Source organism: Mastomys coucha, unplaced genomic scaffold, assembly GCF_008632895.1.
Source record: "Mastomys coucha isolate ucsf_1 unplaced genomic scaffold, UCSF_Mcou_1 pScaffold21, whole genome shotgun sequence".
Lineage (NCBI taxonomy): Eukaryota > Metazoa > Chordata > Mammalia > Rodentia > Muridae > Mastomys > Mastomys coucha.
Genome location: NW_022196904.1, coordinates 19,619,272 through 19,637,713, shown reverse-complemented (window position 1 = coordinate 19,637,713; position 18,442 = coordinate 19,619,272). Strand labels below are relative to the sequence as shown.

At 50.6% G+C, this 18,442-nt stretch overlaps 1 protein-coding gene across 4 annotated transcripts in view; it reads left to right on the top strand.

The window, feature by feature from the left end:
- The window catches only part of Axl (AXL receptor tyrosine kinase), a 32,538-nt gene that overhangs the window by 1,198 nt on the left and 12,898 nt on the right, over positions 1 to 18,442 (top strand). The window contains exons 1-12 of one of the 4 annotated variants that reach the window (XM_031385795.1): positions 343 to 695; positions 1,576 to 1,801; positions 2,104 to 2,204; positions 3,146 to 3,322; positions 9,658 to 9,738; positions 9,870 to 9,985; positions 13,112 to 13,322; positions 13,614 to 13,753; positions 14,341 to 14,491; positions 14,708 to 14,734; positions 17,189 to 17,321; positions 17,639 to 17,730. In XM_031385795.1, coding sequence (XP_031241655.1) covers positions 632 to 695; positions 1,576 to 1,801; positions 2,104 to 2,204; positions 3,146 to 3,322; positions 9,658 to 9,738; positions 9,870 to 9,985; positions 13,112 to 13,322; positions 13,614 to 13,753; positions 14,341 to 14,491; positions 14,708 to 14,734; positions 17,189 to 17,321; positions 17,639 to 17,730 — 1,519 coding nt within the window. In that variant the 5' untranslated portion in view covers positions 343 to 631. Of the gene's footprint in view, positions 1 to 342; positions 696 to 1,575; positions 1,802 to 2,103; positions 2,205 to 3,145; positions 3,323 to 9,657; positions 9,739 to 9,869; positions 9,986 to 13,111; positions 13,323 to 13,613; positions 13,754 to 14,340; positions 14,492 to 14,707; positions 14,735 to 17,188; positions 17,322 to 17,638; positions 17,731 to 18,442 lie in introns of those variants that run through there. The other 3 variants (XM_031385794.1, XM_031385797.1, XM_031385796.1) reach the window with 3 other exon arrangements.

Below are 18,442 nucleotides of genomic sequence, written 5' to 3'. Positions count from 1 at the left end.
AGAGAGAGAGAGAGAATGTGTCCTTGTTCAAGCTGCTGTGAGTGTGAGGGGAATTGGAGGAGGCCTAGGAGGCTGGGCTGAGGGTGGAGGCCCAGAAAGGGGGGCTGGGGGGGGTCTTGGGCTGAGAGGAGTGGAAATTCTACAGGAATGTTTACCAGACCCTGAGAGAGTCCAGGGGGACAGCGCCCATCCTCCTAACTCACCAGCCCAGAATCGGCCTCAGCCACCATGAGCCACCAAAGTCTCCTTCCTCCTTCCCAGCCTCTCTCCAAGGCGCCCAGTCTCCTTTAAGACAAGGCAGATCTGTACTCTTCACTCCTAGTTAACCCCTCCAAGTCCCAGTGGCCCCAAGGCTGGGGCCCTAGTGGGCGGAGGCAGAGGGGGAGCCAGGGGCGGGGAAAGAAGTCTGGGAGTGAGAGAATGAGGCAGGGTAGCCGGGAAGGCGGCTAGTTGCGGAGGAGTTGAGCCAGCCGAGGGGCTCCCGCTGTGCCAGGCGGGCAGTGCCAAATCCCAGGAGCCCAGAGGTGGGGGGAGGGCCGGGGACAACCCGGCCCTGCCCCCTTCCCTAGCGAGGTGCCCATCAACTTCGGAAGAAAGTTTGGCATCAATCTCAGCCGTTGGTGTCTTGAGGATGGGCAGGGTCCCGCTGGCCTGGTACTTGGCGCTGTGCTGCTGGGGGTGTGCAGCCCCTAAGGGTGAGTGATGGGGTCTCATTGAGGCAAGACACGGGCTGATGGGACCCAGGGCAGGGGCAGTGAGGAGGTCGGGGCTGGCTGGCAGGTGTTGGGGGTGCTGGGCTGGCTTAGGGAGTTTCCTTGGGACGACAGAGTGCTGGCTTGAGGCGGGTGGGGGCAGAAAGACACAGACTCAAAGAGCCTGGGGTTAAGGAAAGCAACTCAGAGAGAAACAGAAGGACAAGAAACAGAAACAGAGAGGACCAGAAGATGGACTGAGCAGAAAGACAGACAGAAGGAGCTGAGGGAGGGCTGGAGGGCTGATGAATCTGGGTCCTGAGGACAGGGTCAGAACTAGAGGGTCCAGATGACAGGACAGGATCTTTCCCCAACAAACACAGAAGGAAGGCTGGAGAAGGAGGGCTTGGGAGTCCTGGGCCCCCCTTGTCACTGCTGTCCCCCTCCACTTGTTCTTGCCCTGCTGGAGTGCGCTCGCTCTCTCTCCTCTCCTCTCCTCTTCTCTCTTCTCCTCTCCTCTCCTCTCCTCCTCCCCTCCCTTTCCCTTTCCTTCTCTGCTCCGTTTTCTTTTCCTCTATTTCCCACTCCAGACTGTGAAGTCTCTAGAGACCAGAATGGCAAGGACCGGTCCTGCCAGGCAGTCCAGGGCGTGGGAGGCTGCCAGATCCCAGGCCTTCTTCCCAACAGACTGGACATGAGATGGAAGTCAGACCTCAGTCCCCTGGGAAGACTCCCATCCTCCCCCATGCCTCCACCCCACCCCCTCTGAGGTCACTCTACAACTATGTGGGGTCCTGGCAACCGTGGGCAGATAGAGAAGGTGAACCCGAGGAGCAGCGATCTGTGGGATTCTTAACCATGCTCTTTACCATCCCCCTGACAGACACACAGACGGAGATTGACAGTCCATTTGTGGGAAACCCAGGGAATATCACGGGAGCCAGAGGACTCATGGGGATGCTTCGGTGTGAGCTCCAGGTTCAAGGGGAACCCCCTGAGGTGGTGTGGCTTCGAGATGGACAGATCCTAGAACTGGCTGATAACACCCAGACCCAGGTGCCTCTGGGCGAAGATTGGCAAGACGAATGGAAAGTTGTCAGTCAGCTCAGGTGTGGCACCTGTCACTGATCAGTGGTCTCCATACACATAGCCCTTCCACACCAAGCCACTGGGCAGCCCCTCCACCTGGGTTGAGAATCTCCACCTGACCACTTACTGGGCACGTGGCTCCGAGCTTGCGATATGACCTCCGGGTTTCATTTTCCTCTTCTGTAAAAATGAGTTAAAAATAGGACCTACTTCAGCCTCCTATAAGTTTCCTGTCCAAACCCCCTCCCTCTTTCAGTTCTGCTGACCCTCCTGGTGTCCAACCCTGACCCCCAGGCTCTCTGTCCCTCCTCTTCCCTTCTAGAATCTCAGCCCTGCAACTTTCAGATACAGGAGAGTACCAGTGTATGGTGCACCTGGAAGGACGGACCTTTGTGTCTCAGCCTGGCTTCGTAGGGCTGGAAGGTGAGTTCTTGGGTCAGAGCTTATGTGGGGATGACAGGTGATGAAGAACTCGAAGCTTTTCCATCGGGACGTAAAGTCCAGAGACTTAGGGAATCTTGAGAGTTGGGGACACAAGGGAGTCCATACATTATGGGGGACGGGTCTAAGGGAGGTTCTATGTCCCAGAGGAGAGAGATTTGGGAAGCTTTTGGATATCCCAGGGAATGAGATATGCTTGGAGTAGGACCTTCTAGTCTAGGAGTCAGGGGCACACAAGTTAATTCTCCCATTATTCCAAGTACCTCACTTCTTCATTAGGAAAGGGGTACAAGGAAAGCCAGGCATAGTGATGCACGCATACAATAGCCACATTCAGTAGACTGAGACAAGTGATCTGTAGTTTGAGGCTAGTCTGGGATACATAGCAAGATCCTCAAAAAGAGAAGACCTGGGCATGGTAACACCTTTAATCCCAGCACTGAGGAGGAGAGACAGGAGGATCTCTGTGAGTTCAAGGCCAGTCTGGTCTACATAGTGAGTTCCAGGACAGCCAAGGCTCTGTAGAGAGGTCGTTACTCAGAGAGAGAGAGAGAGAGAGAGAGAGAGAGAGAAAGAGAGAGAGAGAGAGAGAGAGAACAGGAAGAAGGAAAGGGGCAGGAAGAGGGGGAGGAGAAAGAGAAAAGGAATAACAAGAGACAAGGTGAGACTTTTACATGCCCTGAAAAATGTCCAAGGTGGTCAGGCATAGGCTATACCAGATGTTGGAAGTGTGGTACTAGGCATAGCAGCATAAAGGATCAAAAATCTGAAGGTGATGCCGGTGTCCCGAGAGACCAGATATAAGGGACAAGTCAAAAACCCTGCAGGGTGGATCTAGTGTTTAGCACCTCCAACATCCTAATGATAATCTGGGGGCCCTGGGAGGTTCAGAGGGAGCTAAGCTTCTGTCATTGATGGCCCAGGTCTCCCGTACTTCCTGGAGGAGCCTGAAGACAAAGCCGTGCCTGCCAACACCCCCTTCAACCTAAGCTGCCAGGCCCAGGGACCCCCGGAACCAGTGACCCTACTCTGGCTTCAAGATGCTGTCCCCCTGGCGCCAGTCCCAGGATACAGCTCTCAGCACAGTCTGCAAGCTCCAGGTGAGTCTGAGAGTGGGCCAAAGTAAGGCAGCCAGGGCCCTTCGTTAGAAGTGTCTGTCCACTTGTCTCTGTCTTCTGTCTTATTTCCCTCCCTGTGATTTTTTCATCTGTCTGTCTCTCCATCACTGTTTTGCTACTTCTGTGTGTGTGCCTCTGTTCAACCCAGCCTCTCTCTTTCCCTCTCCCCCTCTCTCTGTTCACCCCAGCCTCTCTCTTTCCCTCTCCCCCTCTCTCTGTTCACCCCAATCTCTCTTCCCCCCCCTCTCTCTCTGTTCACCTCAACCTCTCTCTTTCCCTCTCCCCCCTCTCTGTTCACCCCAACCTCTCTCTTTCCCTCTCCCCCTCTCTCTCTGTTCACCCCAGCCTCTCTTTCTCTCTGCTCACCCCAGCCCCTCTCTGTTCAATAGCATTCTTTGTCCCAGATCTCCTCTAAAGCTGTTCAGTGGCCCAAGTGTGCAGGCCTGGTGCTCTTTTGTCAGCCCTGACCCAAGCAGGGCATCAGAATGAACCAATACCCTCCTCTGTCCACCTCCTCCTTTGACCTGCCCACCCCCTGCTCTGAAGTGTCCCCTAGGCCTCGGTCCACACTCAGCTGAGCTTTTCTGGGACAGCAGAGCCCAGAGTAGAACGAGGGAGGGAAAGTGAGCAACAGTATGGAGAGACACATGATAGTGTAGTCTGAATGACGGGACCCCTATTTCAGAGTAACCCTCCCTTTCTGTACTATACCGTTTGGACATTTTGCTTAGGGTCACATGGTAGTCAGAGATAGGGCTAGAGACCTTGAGTGCCCCTTATTAAAGAAGAAGAGATGGAGCCACACATAGCAACACCCAGAAGAGTAACGACTTCCTAAAACCCCAGCTGCTGCCTCTCAGGGGAGGTGAGGAGGGGTCTCTCAGTGTGGAGGGAACAGCTCACATTCCCAGCATTCTGGGAGCCCTGAGTGTGCAAGGAAGTGTGATGAGCATGCTGGCCCCCAGAGGAGTGACTCAGGCCTGTGGCTCGAGTGGTCTGGTAAGGATAGGAATGGGGCCTGAGTCAGCTGGGCTGGGCAAGAAGGGAGGAGGGGGAGAGATGGGGCCCACAGGTGTGAGAGGGTCTTCTGTGTCTCTCAGCGTGTTATGACACGAACAGAAGCACCTGCAAAGAGGTGAGGAGTTCCACACGTGTAGCCCTGTCTTCCCAGATTGGCCGATCCATCAGCATCAACTGCTCTGTAGGAAAGAATGTCTTAGTGGGGGCCAGCCTAGGTGGATCTCAGAGTGAGCCTCTGTAACTATCACTAAAGGTCAACTTTGTCTGATATCTGTTTTCCTACGGTGCTCTGTCTTCATGGCCATTGCTATTGTCTAAGGCCAGAGCCGCTGGCACCGTGTGGCTAGCTTGAAAACCCCTGTATATTAAGGTAACATCAGTTCACAGGAGTGAAAGGGGTTTGCATGTACTGCTGCAAGGTCCCAGTCCCTTGCAGTATCAAGATGTCATATGGACGTGGCAGCTTGTGCCTGTGATCCCAACACTCAAGGAGGCCAGCCTGGGCTACACAAGACCCTGTCTCCAAAGGGAGAGGGAAGATGCCTGTGTCACTAGGTTGGTGTGTTTCTAATTGACCATCAAAGGAAAAGCATGAGCCAGACAGTGTGCTGTCCGCCCTTAATCCCAGCACTCGGAAGGCAGAAGCAGGCAGGGCTCTGTGGGTTTGAGGCCAGCCTGGTCTACAGAATGAGTTCCAGGACAGTCGGGGCTATTACATAAAAAACCCTGTCTCAACCCTCCTCCCCAAAAAAGGAAAAAAAGAAAGAGAGGAAAGTATGATCGTCATCATGAAATTCTGTGTCTTAGGATGTACCGAAGAGACAGGCAGAGATTCACAGCAGAGCATTAGTGTGCACCTGCTCTCTCAGGGTCTGTCACTGACTCCTACTGATTCCTGGTGACTGAACCCCAAGTGCTCACCTGTTACCCGTGTATCTGTGCCAACCCATGCATATGTGGCAGTGTCCCCATCTTGTGGTCTTTACAGAGGGCCTTTGTGGCTGCACAATAATAGTTTCCCCATCTGCCTGTTTTCCCATCCTTCTGTCTCTGTTTTGGCATAGATAACGCACTCTCTCTCTCTCTCTCTCTCTCTCTCTCTCTCTCTCTCTCTCTCTCTCTCTGCATGTGTGTGTGGGGGGTGAGAGTCAACATTAATTTTTATTGCTTCCTAATTTATATCCATTTGTCTGTCCCTTTCAACACTGACATGTGTTGTTTGGAGACAGAAGTATGCTTGGTTTGTGTTTCTCAGTATTGAGATCTATGTATACTATTTGGCCAGGTGTTTACGGTGCATGTGTGGAGGGAGGTTGGACTGTGTGTTTATGTGCTCCTCCCCACACTGACTCGTGTGTGTGTGTGTGTGTGTGTGTGTGTGTGTGTGTCTGTCTGTCTGTCTGTCTGTCTGTCTTTCTGTCTGTTTATGGTGCTATGCCTCATTGCCAGTCTCCATGTGTTTACCAGTAAGTCCCAGGGCATTTATGTCACTGTGTTTGGGACAGCATCCGCCCTGTGAATAGTGTATAGCTTAGCCAGTGCTGCATTTCTGTGTGTTTATATTTGTGCTAATAACGGCCCCTGTGTATTTAAGAGTGATTCACTGTCGGGGGAGGGGAGGGTGCTTTGTAAAAGAATTTTGTCAGTTTGTGCGTGTGAGTGCCTCTCTGTCCCTCTCTATCTGAGTCAGGGCGTGTCCTCTTCTCCCTCCATCTCTCTCATTCCCTCAGAAAAGCCATGGGTGGGAGTGAGCGGATGGGGTGGGGGCAGGGCAGTACATCTGGAAAAGACATCTGGAGTCCACAGGCTTTTGTGTGGTGGAGTGCAGGAGGAGAGAGGGGTCCCAGACCCCTCAGCTCATCCCAGTGTCCTCATTTGAGATCCAGCCCCTGGGGCATAGAGAATAGGAAATCCCAGGCTATGCCCACCAGGACAGGCCGGAAGTAGAGGGTGGGGGGCGCCCCGGTGACTCAGGCGGGGGCAGGAATGCTGCGGTCGGAACAGAACCGAGCTCCAGAACCAACCCCCCCCCCTTGCCCCGGGGCTGCTACGGCTAGCCCTTGGCGCCAGCTCCCGCGTGGTGGCCCCCACGTGCCAGGTGGCTGGACGTGATCCAGTGCTCGTCCCCCCCCCCCCAGGCTGCCCTCCCAGGGCCACACATCCCTTCCCCGGCCGCGGGGGCTGCGGCGCGGGCACCTGACCTTGGCTGGGAACCGCAGCCAGCCTGGGCAGCCGAGGCTAGGGCGCTTCCCTACCCACCCCCTTCCGGCCTTCGAGACGGATTTTCCCCTGTTCCACTCCCTCTGCTGACTGAGAAAAGGAAACTTTGTGTCTGCCGAGCGAGGCCGCCCTCCAACATACCAGGTGGAGGGAACGCCGCGCTCGCACAAACGCAGATGCCACAGTGATACAAGTACATGATGTCCTCAGACTTACACAAGCCATGAAACAGATGGGCAAACGCACGCACATCAACATCCACCAGGCTCAGAATTGCAGCCCCAGTACTAGGGGACTCTGCGCACATGGGTATTGCATATCTGAGTGTTTGCCTGCTTGTGTCTGGGGTATTTGTATTTGTACACACTTGTGTGTGTGTGTATACGGTGGTGACACAGTTGCATCACAGAGTGGGTACACAAACAAGACAAAACAAGAGACTCAAAACAAACACCTTGGCCCACAAACCTTTCCCAGACACACCAAGACATTTATTCAAAAACACATTTAACTGGCTTGCTGGTCCTGTTACATAATCAGGCTCCCTTTTCTTCCTTACACACCCAAACACAGATGCACACACATGTGTTCATTGGCTTGTAAGGCTTGGTTTTGTCGGCCTGCCATTCCAGCTACTCCAGAGACTGACACAAGAGGATTGCATGTTTAAAGCCCTCTGAGCTACAGAGTCTGTTCAAGGCCAGTCTGGGCAACTTAGTGAGATCCTATCTCCAAAAAAAAGTTAAAAGGAAGGCTGGGAGTGCAGCTTAGTAATGAGACATCTGCCTAGAATCCATCGGGGAGGAGCTGGGGGTGTCGTTCATCTATAGAGCATTGGGCTAGCATGCATGCAGCCCTGGGCTCCATCAGAAAGATTCATTGGGGAAGGAGAGAGTGTTTAGCAAATAAAAGGGCACTTGCTCCTCTTACTGGGGACCTGAGTTCAATTCCTAGCATCTACATGGGCCAACTTACATCTTTCTGTATGTGTCTAGCTCCTGGGAACTCCATTCCCTCTTCTGGCCTCTGAAGGCACCTGAATACATGTGGCGCACACACAGACACACACACACACAAAATCTTTTTAAAAATTCACTCATAGCCAGTTGGTGATGGCACACACCTTTGATCCCAGCACTCAGGAGGCAGAGGTAGGCAGGTCTCTAAGTTTGAGGCCAGCCTGGTCTACAGAGTGAGTACTAGGACAGCCAGGGCTATACAGAGAAACCCTGTCTTGGAAAAAAATTCACTCACTCATTCAACAGACATTTGTGGAGCACCTACTGTGTGCCAGGCCATGCTGCCACCACAGGGTTACTTAAACAGACATTCTCTGCTCTCCTAAAATGGAGATTCTGAGAGAGAGAGAGAGAGAGAGAGAGAGAGAGAGAGAGAGAGAACCCTAAGAAATGTGATTCTTGGATGACATGTGAGCATGCTGGCAATGAGGAGGGAAAGCAAAGCCAGGTTTCAATTCTACAGAGATTAGTCAGGGGCAGAGCAACTTAGGTGTGTCATCTGAGAGCCAGCATGAAAAAGGGAAAGTGAAGTCACATAGACATCTTGTTGTAAGACTCTGTGTGTGTGTGTGTATGTGTGTGTGTGTGTGTGTATACAATCGAGCAAGTGAAAGAGAGAAAAAGAGAGAGGAACACCAGAAGCAGACTGAGCCAAGAGAGGAAACAAATAAATTTGTCCAAGAGAGGAGACAAATTTATCAATGAGCAAACACATGTATATAACTGTACACTTCTGTCCTTAAGTATGTGCTCACTGTTTGTGTCTCTGTGTAAATCTGTGTAGGCCTGTGTGAGTATATGTTGGGATGTTGGTATAAGCCTCACCACAACCCTTTTCTCTGCAGGGATGATCCTTCCACACTATAGGAAAGAACTCTACCACTGAACTACATCCACAATCTTGTTATTTTATATGTGTATATGCCTGACTATATGTGCATGAACCAGATATATGCATGCTGCAATAGTGGAGATCAGAGAGGGCATTGGATCCCCTGAAACTGGATTCATAGGCAGTTGTGAGCTGCCACGTAGGTGCTGTGAACCAAACCCAGGTCCTCTACAAGAGCAAAAAGTGCTCTTAACTGCTGAGCCATCTCCCCAGCCCCTTCCAGTATCCTTTTTGTTAGATTTCAAGCCTGGGACAAATGGCTGAGGAGCCTACTTAACATACTAAAGTAGACCCCACCTCCAGATTCTCCCAGCATTCCTCAGTCCATATACAGGGCCCTCATAGCCATTATACTCCACTCCCTACCCTAAACTTTTCCAGCCCAAGGCTGCTTTTCCCTACAGAACACAACCATTTTGGTTACCTGGTCTTTTGTATCTTTAGGCCTCCTGGCTGCTGTAGCTCATTTCTCCTGTCTCCTCTCCCTGCCCCTCCCCCTCTGCCCACATGGCCCAGCTCAGTCTGATCATGTCCACTCTGGACTCTCCCAGACGCCCCTGCCTCCGGCTATGCTCTCCCACATGTCTGTGATAAACTTTCTCCTCTCCCATACCTAGACACAGTCATCTTTCCTTTCTTTTTTCCCTTTTATTTCTTTACTCACTTTTTTTTGTTTGTTTTGGGTTTTTTTGTTTTTGTTTTTGTTTTGTTTGGTTTGGTTTTTTCGAGACAGGGTTTCTCTGTGTAGCCTTGGCTGTCCTGGAACTCACTCTGTAGACCAAGCTGGCTGCGAACTCAGAAATCCACCTGCCTCTGCCTCCCAAGTGCTGGGATTAAAGGCGTGCGCCACCACCGCCTGGCTTACTTACTCACTTTTTACTGCTTAATTTTGAGACGAGAATCTTGAACTCACTCTGCCAGGCAGGCTTGAGCTTGAGATACTCCTACCTCAGCCTGCCCATGGTCTGGTGTGACAGTGTACCATCTGGCTCTGTAGATGTGAACACTTCCTGAGTCTAAATGAGTCTGGGTATGTGTGTCTGTGTACATACGTATGTGAGCATGCGTGTTTCTGTGTGCATCTATACGTGTGTGTCTGTGACTGTGTGACAAGGTGTGGGAGTCCTACCCCCTGTGACACTAGGCTTTCTCATACTATTCCCCAGGCCTGAACAAGACATCTTCTTTCTCATGTGAAGCCCACAATGCCAAGGGAGTTACCACCTCCCGCACAGCAACTATCACAGGTGACAACAAGAGGGTTCAAAGATCTTGGTGACGGGAGGCTGGACCAGAGGTCAGAGGAGAAGGCAGTGGGAAGATGGAGGGCTTTGGGGAGAGGTTCCTAAGAGTCGGCCTTCCCCTCATCTGCCCACAGTGCTCCCCCAGAGGCCACACCATCTCCACGTGGTTTCCAGACAGCCTACAGAGCTAGAGGTAGCTTGGACCCCTGGCTTGAGTGGTATCTACCCGCTCACCCACTGCAACCTGCAGGTAAGACCCTCTGACTTTGATCACTTTGGTCTCAGCCCTCCTTCGATCCACCCACATACTACATCATCTTCCCAATGGAAAACCAGCCCTTCCACACCAGTTAATCCAAGAGTCACCTATTTCACTTGTTGGCTGTGTGAACTTGAGTAAACCCCAAAGACCATTCTGGGCTTCAGTTCTCCCATCTATAAGATGAGCATGATGCTAATATTTACAAGATAGGAATGAGAATTCAGTATATGAAGACAAGCAGCCAACTTAAAACATTGTCTGGGGATGTGTTGTGGACTATTAGCTGGTTTTATTGTTTTTAGTATTAGTAATTTTGACTGTAGCCTGATTGGGAACTCTAAGTTGTCAGGACTTGTAGCTGTTCCTGTCATAGCCCTATGCTTACTGTCTTCACCCTGACCACTCTGAATTGTCTTTTTCTAAGGTAGGTATTTCCCAATATAACACTTGGGCTCTCTAAGGAAAGTGATTTTAGTCACATCGTCACCTCAGTGTTATATAGCATAGTTCAGGCAGATAAGGCTGTTTGATGGAACATATCACAGCACAGTTACAATGGTACAGGCCTGTAATGTCAGCATTTGGGAGCAAAAGGATGGAGAGTTCCAAGCTACCCTGGGCAAAATAGCAAGACTGTCTCAAAAAAAGACTTAAAAAGCTGAAAGCATGGCTCAGTGGTAGAGCCCCTGCCTAGAATTTTCCAGTGAGGGGCTGGGGCTGTAGCTTGAGGTAGAGCCCATGCATAGAATTGGGGCATTTCCCTTTCAAGGTATGAAACTGAGAGTTCCTGAAAGGAAAGTGGCCTGCACCTCCACCCCAACCCCCCTACTCAGAAGAACAAAACTGAGGTTCAATCCTGGCATTTCACTAACTTGAAAGATCTGAAATGTCGGGTCAAGCCACAGCTGCCCTCCTACCCACATCCATGCAGTGTCCAAAGAAAAGCAGAAGTGTGAGTTCTTCCTTCTCCAGGTCTCACTTCCTGCTGCCCACAAGCTCCGGCTGGACAGTTCCTGAGGGAGGGTCATAGCTGTCCCAGGGAAAAGAGAAGTGGGAGTGAGTTTGAGCCCACTGTCTGCATTCATCTCCCCTTTGTCCTGGCAGAGGTTCCTCTTCCTGTATGTCACTGTAGGTCAGAGAGCAGACTCGCCCCCTCTTGCTATCCATCACTGACTTTCCTCCTCCTCGGATCTTGTAGGGCCAGTGTCACCCTCTCTGGGGACCATGTTACTTTGGGAAAGCTACTGAATGTCTGGGCCTTGGCTTCCCCATCTGTAAAACTGGAATAGACAAAGAATTGAACCTCTAATTGGACAGGAGGGATTTATGTGTTTATCCAGGTACAGGCTTAACAAGGGACTTAGCATACAGTAGGCTCTAGAAAAATATTGACTTTTAGGGCTGAGGTATAGTTGAGTGGTAGAATATTTGCCCAACATTGATGAGATCTTTGGGTTCATCCCCAGTCTTGCCAAAAAGGGAGCTTAGGGATATGCCTCAGTCAGTACAATGTTTACCATCCAAGCTTGAGAACTCAAGTTTGAACCCCAGAAGCCACACAAAAGAGCCAAGAATAGTAGAACATATATGGAATCCCAGTGCCGGGACAGATGGAGATGATGGATCCCTGGAATTCACTGGCTGGCCAGTCTAGCAGACCAGTGAGTCCCAGGTCCTATTAAGAGACCCTGTCTCAAAAAACAAAGTGGGGGCCAGTAAGATGGCTCACCAGGTAAAGGTGCTTGCTGCCAAACTTGACGATCTGAATTTAATTCCCAGCACCCAAATAATAGGAGAAAACTGACTCACATAAGTTGTCCTATAACATACACACACTCACACACACAATAACAACAAGAACAATAATAATAATAATAATAATAACAACAACCAGACATAGTAGAACATGCCTTTAATCTCAGCACTGGGGAGGGAGGGGTAGGCGTATCTCTGGAGTTGAAGGCCAGATTGGTCTATGTAGCAAGTCTAAGTCAGCCAGGGGTACATAATAACACTGTGTTAGAAAGAAGTCAGGGAGGAGACAAGTTGATACTATTGTAAACAAACTAACCTATATATCATTAAACTTTGACACATAACAAGTAGACTTCCTTTGTTACTCAATGGTGTGCAAGATATTGGCCTTTTCTCTTTTTAATTTTTTTTCCAAGATCTTAACTATGTTGCCCAGTCTGTCCTTGAACTAGTGATCCTCCTGCCTCACTAAGAGCTACATTATAGTTGAATGTCACCATACTAGCTGCACAACTGCATTTGATGTTTTTGGTTGGTTGGTTGTTGGTTGGTTGGTTGGTTGGTTGGTTGGTTGGTTGTTGGTTGGTTGGTTGGTTGTTGGTTGGTTGGTTGTTGGTTGGTTGGTTGTTGGTTGGTTGGTTGGTTGGTTGGTTGTTGGTTGGTTGGTTGTTGGTTGGTTGGTTGGTTAGTTGGTTGTTGGTTGGTTGGTTGTTGGTTGGTTGGTTGTTGGTTGGTTGGTTGGTTGGTTGGTTCAGTCCTTGAGTCATTGCTTTGAGGGTTTTTGCTTATGGGTGTTTGTGTGATATTAGGGATCCAGAGAGTGCTCTGTACCACTGAACCACTCCTCCAGTTTGCACATTAAACAACCTTAAAACAACCTTTTAAGGCATCTCTGGTCCTCTAAATGAGAAAACTGGGGCTCTGAAAGCGGACGGGGGTAGGGGGAGTCTTGGCACGGATGGCTTTTGCAGGTGTCGAGACAGGGTGTGGCCATATAGTTTCTTTGCTTTGCAAATATGTATGCCCATTATTGTCCTGTTTTGGAACTACAACACACAGAGTTGTACATACACTCACACATACACAAACACTCAGACACCCACACATCCTTGCAAAGTTGTATAGTCACACTAGGACCACAATCAAGAATAGTGTAACTGGCCGGGCAGTGGTGACGTGTGCCAGCACTTGGGAGGCAGAGGCAGGCAGATTTCTGAATTCAAGGCCAGCCTGGTCTACAGAGTGAGTTCCAGGACAGCCAGGGCTACACAGAGAAACCCTGTCTTGAAAAACCAAAAAAAAAAAAAAAAAAAAATAGTATAACTGTCCTCTGGTCCTCCTGTCTTTCCCCAACCTCAGGCTGTGCTGTCAGACGATGGTGTGGGTGTCCGGCTGGGAGAGTCAGATCCTCCAGAAGAGCCCCTCACATTGCAAGTATCAGTGCCCCCCCACCAGCTTCGGCTGGAAAAGCTCCTTCCTCACACCCCATATCACATCCGGGTATCCTGCACCAGCAGCCAGGGCCCTTCACCTTGGACCCACTGGCTTCCTGTGGAGACCACAGAGGGAGGTAAGAAGTCTTAGAAGGAGGATATCATTGAGCTTTGCTTTTATTGGTCCTACCCTGAACTCCCCTTTCACCCCTTTACCCTACAAATGTCCTTAGTCTCATTATCCAGCCCCTGACCCCCAAGCTCTACCCACTGGCCTCTCTCCAGATTTCTTCCTGTGCTTCTGCTCATGGAAGAACTGCACGAATTGCCCACGCGTGTGTTCTTTGCAACCTGCCCCACTTCCTGGGAACAGGGGAGGGGGTCAGGAAGAGGTGGGAGTACCAGCTTCCCTCTTCCATGTCCTCCAGTGCCCTTGGGTCCCCCTGAGAACGTTAGCGCCATGCGGAATGGGAGCCAGGTCCTCGTGCGTTGGCAGGAGCCAAGGGTGCCCCTGCAGGGCACCCTGTTAGGGTACCGGTTGGCATATCGAGGCCAGGACACCCCCGAGGTGGGTGCTGCTGGCTGGGTTAGGGTGGAATGGTTGTGGGAAGCGGGAGATGGGGAAGAGATGACAAAGTAGACACAAGCAATTATAGAAAACAGGCACTACTACACTGTTGTACCACGTCCACCGAGGCGTGTTCCAGAAATTCTAAATGGGTCCATGAAGAAGGGGCTGAGGAATGCCTGTTTGTGAGCATTGTAAAATCACCTCATTGGGCTTGGGTATTATAACTTTTACAGCATCTTAGGAATGGGGCGCTTCCTAATTTATACAGATGTTTTATCTGGGCTGGCTGTACCCCAAGATGGAGAGAGGGGTGGGAAGTTAGGAGGGGTTAGATGAGGATGAAAAGATGAGAATTCCATTCAACAAATGGTGAGCTGTGCCTGGTGCCAAGCACTGTTCTGAGTGCTTGAGGATATGGCCAGAGATGAGGCAGAGTCCCTGCCCTATGCAGCTGATGTTCCAGAGTACATGGAGCTAGAGATGTGGAGACAAGTGTGGAGAGCAGGGGAAAGGATGAACAAGAGTTGAGTCTTAGGAGTTCTGGATGTAGGTGTCCCTCCTGATGTTGCCTCTGGACTTCCTAGGTACTTATGGATATAGGGCTAACTCGAGAGGTGACCTTGGAACTGCGGGGGGACAGGCCTGTGGCTAACCTGACTGTGTCTGTGACAGCCTATACCTCGGCTGGGGATGGGCCCTGGAGCCTTCCTGTGCCCCTAGAGCCCTGGCGCCCAGGTAACTCTAACGCCATACCAAGCCCCCTTCAAGCTGCCCTTAGGATGGTCTCTTCCTGGCACCCCTGACTTGTTCCCCATGCCTCTCAGTGCTCCCCCAGCTTAGATTCTGTTGCTACCCTGAGCCTGACACAGAGCCTCCCTCAGCCCGCTCACTTGCGTCATGTCAGTCTTGCCCTCTCTGAGCATGTCTCTCCTCTGTCCTTTCTCCTCACAGGGCAAGGACAGCCACTCCACCATCTGGGTAAGGGCTTTTGCGCTCCCTTTCTCTGCCTTCCCCCAACATGCAGGGAGGGCCTCATCACCACACATGTATCTTTTACACGCCCCTGTCACGCATCCCAAACATATCTCTCTGATCCTTCACTTCTTCAGTTTGTGTGGTCCTTGAGGGAGGTACGTAGAGTGGCCCAGTGAATGGTATGGGAGAGTGGATAGATTTATAGACACATGGAGTAAAGAGTGAATTAATATACACTGGGTGGGTGGGTGAACAGATGGATGGAAAGATTAAAGGATGGATGCATGAGTGGTTAAGAATATGGTGACTGGGTTGACAGACACTTGGATGGATACACACATGTGTGGGAAAAGAATACTAAAGGATAGATAGCCAGGCATGGTGGTATGTATGTTGGATTCTAGCACTTAGGAGACGGGGGCAGGTGTATCCCTCTAAGTTTGAGGCCAGCTTCGGCTATGTAGTGAGTTCCAGGCCAGCCACATAGTAAGACCCTGTCTCCAAAAAAATAATAATAATTGAAGGATGGGTAGATGCATAAATGGATGGATGCATGGGTGGGCACATGGAGAGTGAATGGTTATACATATAGATGAATTCATATAGAGATAGACCAATGGATAGATGGAATGTATAAGGGATGAATAGACAGATCAATGGGAAGAAGGGAGGGGAGAAGGGGGGAAGGATAGAAAAAGGGAGGGAAAGGGGAGAGAAAGAAAGAGAGAGGTTCCCTCTTTCAAATATTTCTTCAGCAATTCTCAAATCTTCTTCCTACTTCCATGGTACCTTCCTAACCCTGTAGAGCCACCACTTAGAACTCAGCTCACTTCTTTCAATGCTCTTCACACACCTCTTCCTCCTATGTCATCAGCCCTCCTCTCGTGCCCCATGACAGCTCTTCCTTCCTCACACATGCCCGGTGCATGCTCCACTCTCACACATGTCTGTCACACATTCAACTCTCACACATGCCCGTCGCACACTCAACTCTCACATATATACAGATACACACACAGACACATGCCTAGACAGACCCACACAAACAGACAGACAGACACACACAGATACACATACACACAGAGAGACACAGACACACACACAGAGAGACACACACAGACACATACACATGCCTAGACACACACACACAGACACACACAGACACATACACATGCCTAGACACACACACACACACACACAGACACACACAGATACATGCCTAGACAGACAGACACACACACACACACACAGATACACATACACACAGAGAGACACAGACACACACAGACACACACAGAGAGACACATACACATGCCTAGACACACACATACACACACACAGACACATACCTAGACAGACACACACACAGACATATACACATACCTAGATAGACACACACATACACACACAAATACACACAGAGACACATGCCTAGACAGACACACACACACCTACCTCCTGGTACTCTTAGCATACACACATAACCAATTATACTCCAGCCCCTCCCTGCTCTATACCTGCCCTTTCCTGTACTTACCATGCCTTCCTGTGCTCCTCACTTGCCAGCTCATGTTTAGTTCACGTATTTTGCATGTTTACTGCACACTCTCCCCATGCTCAGCCACATCCCTAAAGATCACTGCTGACAGCCTGCCATGGTTGGTACACACTTGCAACCCCAGCGCATGGGAAGGCTATGGAGGCAGAAGAATTAGTTCAAGACACCCTAAGCTACCACAAACCTTGACTCTAAAAAGAAAGGCAGGGAGTGGGGCTAGAGATGTAGGTCAGCTGGTAGAGAGTGCTTGCCGGGCATGCATGAGGCCCTGGCTCCAGCACTCCATAAGCCAGTCATGGTGCATCCCTGTAATCCAAGCACTCAGGAGGTAAAGCAGGAGGATCAGAGGTTCAAGTCATCTTTGGCTGCAAACTAAGTCTGAGGCTAGCCTGGGGTTTATTTGACCCTCCCTAAAACAAAACAAAACAAAAACTGGACATTTTTTCCTTTGCACGTGCGTGCGCACACACACACACACACACACACACACACACACACACACTTCCCTTATGCACATGTATTTGTCTCTCATTCCTCGTATCTTCGAGCACTCCTAAAAGATATGGCTTAGTCTGTTGTTCATCAGCCTTGTGCTCCATGCACGTGTTCCATACACCTTTGGCACTGTGTGGATTCTCTCCCTCACTCACTGGTCTTTCCACACCCAGGTCACTTCTCTGCACAATTATCCTGCCACTGTCTCCCCTGCACTACGTCTGGCTCTCTCCCACACTCGTCTATCCCATCCCTGCATGTTCATGCCCCCTATATACACATCTCACCTTCCCTTTCCACCCAGGTCACACTCCTGTCTCCCTCCCATGTCACTCCCACTTGGGCCCCAGGGAACTGGATCCAGGGGCCTTAGCTGCGGTTTGTCCCCCTGTACCCTCTGACAGTGAGTGAACCCCCACCTCGCGCCTTCTCGTGGCCTTGGTGGTATGTACTGCTGGGAGCACTTGTGGCCGCCGCCTGTGTCCTCATCTTGGCCCTATTCCTCGTCCATCGGAGGAAGAAGGAGACTCGATATGGGTGAGTTAGAACTCGATCGGGGAGGCTGAAGTCATGGAAGACCAATGAGGAGACTGTGTGTGTGTGTGTGTGTCTGTCTGTCTGTCTGTCTGTCTGTCTCTCTGTGTGAGAGAGAAAGAGAGAGAGATCTGAATGGGGATGAGGAGACCTGAAGAGAAGATGGAAGGCAGGGAGTGCTGATTCAGGATGTGCTCAGCGTGCACTAAAGGGGAGAGCAGCACAGCTTGGAAATGCACTAGTGCTTGCTTTAATGCCCCCTAGAAGGACAGGTTCCACATGGTTCTATTCATCCCTCACCTTCTCCTTTCTTCCCCTAGGGAGGTGTTTGAGCCAACCATGGAAAGAGGTGAACTGGTAGTCAGGTACCGCGTCCGAAAGTCCTACAGCCGCCGGACCACCGAAGCCACCTGTAAGTGAATGCCGCATAGAGAACTGGGCCCCTGTAGACAGTCTGAGTTTCTGTAGATGCATGAGACGAAAGTTTCTGAAGGTCTTCAGAACACAAGGATGTTAGAGCCTTAGGCCTTAGGTACTGTGAGGCTTGGACCACATACAGCTTCAGAACAGTAGAAGATAGGGTGCTGTGCATTCTCAGTGCTGAGACAAAAAACAGCTTCAAGAAGAAAGGGTTAATTGTGACTCAGTGTTTGAGGGCAGGACTAGTCCAGCCTGATGAAGAAAGGCTCTGTTAAGTGGCTGGTCAATTCCTGTCTGCAGTCAGGAAGCCCAGGGAGACAAATGCTTGGCTCAGCTTGATTTCTCCTTTCTGTTCAGCCCAGAACCCTAGGCCACTAAATGGTGCAGACCATAGTTAAGGTGGGTCTTCCCACCTCAGATCCTAATTCAGAAACTCCCTCCAAGACAGGCACAGAGGCATGTTGCCTATGCAGTTATAGATATTGTCAGGTTGACATTAACCACAACCAATAAGGATTTTGAGTTTTGTTTGTTTGTTTTGAGACTAAGCCCAGGCTGGACTGAATGTCTCTTGCCTCCATCTTCCAAGTGCAGGAACTGTGGACAGAAAGTTCCACACTTGGCTCTGCTTTCCTTCTCTCTCTCCCTCTCCTTCTCCTTCCCCCTCCCCTTCCCCTCCCCTGCCCGTTCCCCTCCTCCTCCTC